Source organism: Arachis ipaensis, chromosome B1 (assembly GCF_059453495.1).
Source record: "Arachis ipaensis isolate K30076 ecotype BB chromosome B1, ASM5945349v1, whole genome shotgun sequence".
NCBI classification, from domain to species: Eukaryota; Viridiplantae; Streptophyta; class Magnoliopsida; order Fabales; family Fabaceae; genus Arachis; species Arachis ipaensis.
In genome coordinates, this window is record NC_142436.1 from 88,736,506 (window position 1) to 88,741,230 (window position 4,725).

Genomic DNA, 4,725 nt, shown 5'->3' on the forward strand with positions numbered 1-4,725 from the left:
TCTTAAGACAAAAATTAACTAAATCCTTTGTTTAGAAAAAAATTAACTAATAATTATTTAAACCTGCACTAAAAAGATAAAGATAAGAATTTCTTGAAAATAAACAAAACAATCGTTTATTTTAAATAGACAAATTTTACAGAATTAAAACAATAATCATTGTATTGAAAAAGATAAATAAACAAAATAATGCTTTAATTTTGATGGGCTGACTAATGCTAAATTCATCACTTAAATTTAATTCATCACTTAAATTTTTCTTATCATAAAAATAAAATATGACTAGAAAGGTTAACTTCATTCATTTCCCTCCTCGCTAATATTCATTCTTCACTTCATCTGCCACAAAATACAATATTCTGCATTTTACAAGAAAGACTATGATAGAATGTTACAGACTCATCACCAGATTCCACATTTATATACATCAGCTTCAAAAATTCTAACCCCTTAAAGAACCATACTAAAAACTTGATTCTTTATACCTCCTGACCCCAACCTAAGTTCTATCTAAATATATGTCCCCATATTTTTAACTACTACATATACTTTCACTATAAAGGTTAAGAGCAGCTTAAAAACGATTTAACCTTTCTGACTTCACTTGGATACACCAGCACAGAATCTACACATAGCCCCCCTTTGGTGTGTGTGCAATCAATTTGAGTCATGGAGAATTTAATTTTTGTTGATGTATTTCCATCCTCCACAACAAAATTGCCACCATGGTAGAAGCTCCATTTGCCAGGTTCTCTCAGAAAACACTGGGATGTAACAAACTGGCCATCCGAAGTACATAGCTGGAACCTTACAGGCTTTACATCCCAACCATGAACATGTTCAGTGTTGCAGACCCGTCGGCCAAATCTCTTGGAGGGTTGCCCTAGATGTAGTCTGAAGAACAAGCTGTATGTTCCGGCTGGGAATGGGAACTCCACTTCTCCGTCCACTTCAAACCACCAGATTTGCTGAAGGAATGCGACGGTACTGAATCTGCAAAAATGATGGACAAAATCCCAAGATTTACTCAAAAGTGCATTGAAGTGATTAACCATTTAAAACAAGACCTACTATTTTGACAGTTAAACTAGATGATTTTGAGGTTCATTACTTTAATTTCATCATCAACGAGAATAACAAAAGGGGAACGATTCAACTATTTTCACCAATATGCATGTTCTTCCTTAACAAGAAGATTGCACAGAAAATTGAAGCTAATCCAGAAAGTCACACATATATATCAGATCCAATGTTTATATGAAACATAAATAATAGAGTAAAGACCCAACCCGCCCTTTGTCCATTTTAACGAATGACAAGGAGCCCCTTGTCCAAAAAAAAAGGGGACATTTCAGCCCTCAACTTTCTCATTTTAGGACAATACGACCCCTTTATTAAAAAATCTGTAAAATAGTAATGAAAATTAGTGTTGTGAGGGTTTTATTTGTAATTTGTGGGGGTTTTAAACTCCCACAAACTATTAGTATGTTTACTTTCGAAAAATTCCTTCACCGGCGGTGGTTAAATAGAGAAAGACCATTGTTGGAAATGATATTGCAGGAAAAGCAAATAATTGCAGTACGAAGACCTTTTAAAGGGAAAAAATAGCATAGAACAAGAAATGAAATAAGATAACATTAATGTTGATGATATTTGTATTGGTGATGATGACAATGAAGGATATAACGATGGTGATAAAGTATGGTTACACAATAGAAATAATAGAGATAGCAGTGATAATGATGAGAATAAATTGGTTATATTGTTAAAAAAAACTTTGTGAAGGTTTAAAACCCCCACGAATTACAAATAATCCTCCCACAAAATTAATTTTCGTTACTATTTAATAGATTTTTTAATAGAATGGTCGTATTGTCCTAAAATGAAAAGGTTGAGGACTGAAGTGTCTCTTTTTTTTTTGGACAAGGGGCGTCTTGTCCTTCGTGAAAATAGACAGGGGCCGGATTGGGTCTTTACTCTAAATAATAGCATTACATATAAAAGTACTAATAAACTCTACTGAAAGGACAAATATAGAATATTTACATCAGCAGATTTCACTAAAGCGCTGCCTGATCTACGCAAGGCCACAAACCATGTTGCCGTGTTGTTTGGATTGCTACAAAATAAAACAAACTACTAGTTCAACCACCACCTAAAATTGCTTGGTATCAAAGCTGGGTTTTGGTTTTCCTAAGGATTGCTATGTTCTGGGTTCTGGATCCCTATTATAAGTCTTCTTGGTTTAAGTAGGGAGAACATGGGAAGGTGGAACATTCAGGACAAAGTGAAAACGACTTTCAACTGAAGTTGTCACACCAAGTATAATCGGATCTTCACCAAAATGTTTGACCTTCTTGTTGGTTCACCTTTTCAACCAAGCAAAACTTTGGATTTAAAATAAGAAGTGAAATAATCCCTCAATTCCAGTTTCTCTGTCCTCAGTCTACTATCCCACTCCCTCTTGTGTTTTGCTAAATGGTAAAAGTTCAAATTTTCTGTCAATTCAAATACATAGAAATCATCAAAAAACTCATTTCTTCTATGAGAATTTACCATTTTTTAAAACTTAAAAGCATCCTTCACTAGAAATTTATTTCTTCTATAACTTTCTTTTGTGGCCTCTTTCTTTTTCACTTTACTCCCTCGAAACACAGTGAGACATAACCTCAACACCCCTGACTTATCTATATGTAACACTAAATTTCTTTTTTAAAACAATAATAATAAAAAAAGAAGAAAAAGAATGGGAATTATAATATAAGAACCATATAACATACTCTGACGTTTTGCATCCTCTGCAACGGTTTGAAACTTGAAAGCTTTTCATAAGCCATCAACTACATAGCAAGCATAAGAAAGAGCTGTTCCCATTTGATACAAAAAATCTTTCAAGGTAAGAAGATCGATGAGTGTGAAGAAGCTTACCTAGATTCTTCAGTTGGTATATAATTCCAATATCTTCGGTCACTGATACCCGTTATTGACAGTCCTTTAGCTGCTATACACATACAAAGCTTCCCTATGTTCTTGTCCAGCCAAAGTTTCTGCTTCCATCAAGAAAAAAAAAATTATCTTCCAGCAATCCAGCGTGACGAGCATGGTAGCAAACACAAAACCTCATTTGACAAACCGAAAAAGATGCAAAACCCTCTCACTCTTAGGGATCTAAGACTTAAAAAGGAAAAAATTAAGAACTAGAATTATCTTTTTTTTATTTACTCTTCTTTTACATTAAGGAAAAAGCAACCAAATCATGATCACTTTTTATTTTCCCACGGCAGTGGATCAGTGCTACATTTAAGAATTTGCGGCTAGCCAATAAGTCGCTGGTATTCAAACCCCAACCCTTGTTTAAGCCAACTAGTGTGCTACCCACTCCACCAACCAAGTTGGTTGCAAATCATGACCATTTAACCAGTAAACCAGAGAAAGAACAACGTTTCAATATTTTTCTTGTGCTAAAGTAGTGGTTTCTACAACAAAGGAGTAAAGAAGTGATTCACCAAAATAAATAAATAAATAAATAATAACAATAACAATAATAAAGTAAAAAAGCTTTTTTGTGCAGCAAAAGAGAATAATGAAAGTGAAAGAAGGTTGATTACCTTGGTGCCTCCATCGAAGGTATTGGTTCTGCAGAGTGCAGAGTAGATGCCTCTCTTTCCATTTTCGAAATCGGTGGGTAAACCATTGAAGATTTGGCGAACAAGAACGTGGTAATTGGAAGGAAGCTTGGATTCCCAAACGAAATCGGCGGAGGAGGCAGCCCTGAAAGTGCGGGTCAAGGTGGCGAGCTTGCAAATCTGGGGAGGGTCCAGGTACTCCATGATCAGCGCCACGCAGCTCTCCGGCAACTCATCCATGCCGCACGTCGGTGACGGTGACGGTGGTGACGAGTGAGAGGAAGAGAAGCTGATTCCCATCAAAGACAGCACTAGAAGGTTCCGAAGAGAAAGAGAGGAATGAATGAGAATGAGATAGAGGAGGGAGAAGTAGGGAAGGGCTTTTATGTTATAATGAGTAATGACTATCGAGTAACGAAAGGGTGACAGCAGAGAAGAGAAGAGAGAGGGGGATGTGTGATTCGGACACAAAGCGGAACAACAACGCAAAGAGAAACGGGGAATGAGAAACAAGACAATAAGAAAAGGAAATTAGAAAGAAAATATCATGGTCACTTCCATCAACACCTGCCCCGCATCTTATCTTATATTATAGGAAGACTTTCACATATGCCATTGTACTTTACTGGCATACTAGTATTCTTTAATTTTTCACCGTGGATATAATGAATAAAATAAGTTGGTGGTGAAGATTATAAAGACATTTTTTGATGTGTATATGCGTAGATGTTGAACACCGTGAGATGAGTACCAGCCATTTTGTTAACCGAAAAATGGATTTTTTTAAAATGTGGCTTGATGCCCTTGTTGTACATTCAAAGCAGCTCATATTGTGGTGTTGTGGAAAGTTTAGTGTTGGACTTGGACCGGCTAAATATAGTGTTAGAAGTAGATGTCAATTGAGCTTGAGTTATTGGTTAATGAATTCTTTTATTTAAATAAAATAAAATAAAAATAAAAATAAAAATAAATATATAATTATACAATTTTTATAAATTAAATTTAATACATCTGTGTCTAATTTTTCTTATATAAATTGTAGCATTGAATTTTAGTATTCATTAGTAAGAGAATATTTAAATAACAATAGTATAAACAA

At 34.9% G+C, this 4,725-nt stretch overlaps 1 protein-coding gene across 1 annotated transcript; it reads right to left on the reverse strand.

Moving 5' to 3' along the window:
• Positions 1–304: 304 nt before the first annotated feature.
• Positions 305–4,212, reverse strand: LOC107631081 (F-box protein PP2-A12). The gene is made up of 3 exons (XM_016334406.3): positions 3,609–4,212; positions 2,929–3,047; positions 305–993 (listed from the first exon to the last, which is right to left on the reverse strand). Exons 1-3 carry the CDS (start codon positions 3,924–3,926, stop codon positions 564–566), a joined length of 867 nt encoding a protein of 288 aa, XP_016189892.1. The 5' UTR covers positions 3,927–4,212; the 3' UTR covers positions 305–563.
• Positions 4,213–4,725: the final 513 nt, after the last annotated feature.

Coding starts and splice junctions, on each gene's coding strand:
- LOC107631081 (XM_016334406.3), bottom strand. CDS start 3,926: ATGGGAATCAGCTTCTCTTCCTCTCACTCGTCACCACCGTCACCGTCA. Junction 3,048..3,608: donor CCTTCGATGGAGGCACCAAG/GTAATCAACCTT, acceptor TGATGGAAGCAG/AAACTTTGGCTGGACAAGAA. Junction 994..2,928: donor ATACCAACTGAAGAATCTAG/GTAAGCTTCTTC, acceptor TCATTTTTGCAG/ATTCAGTACCGTCGCATTCC.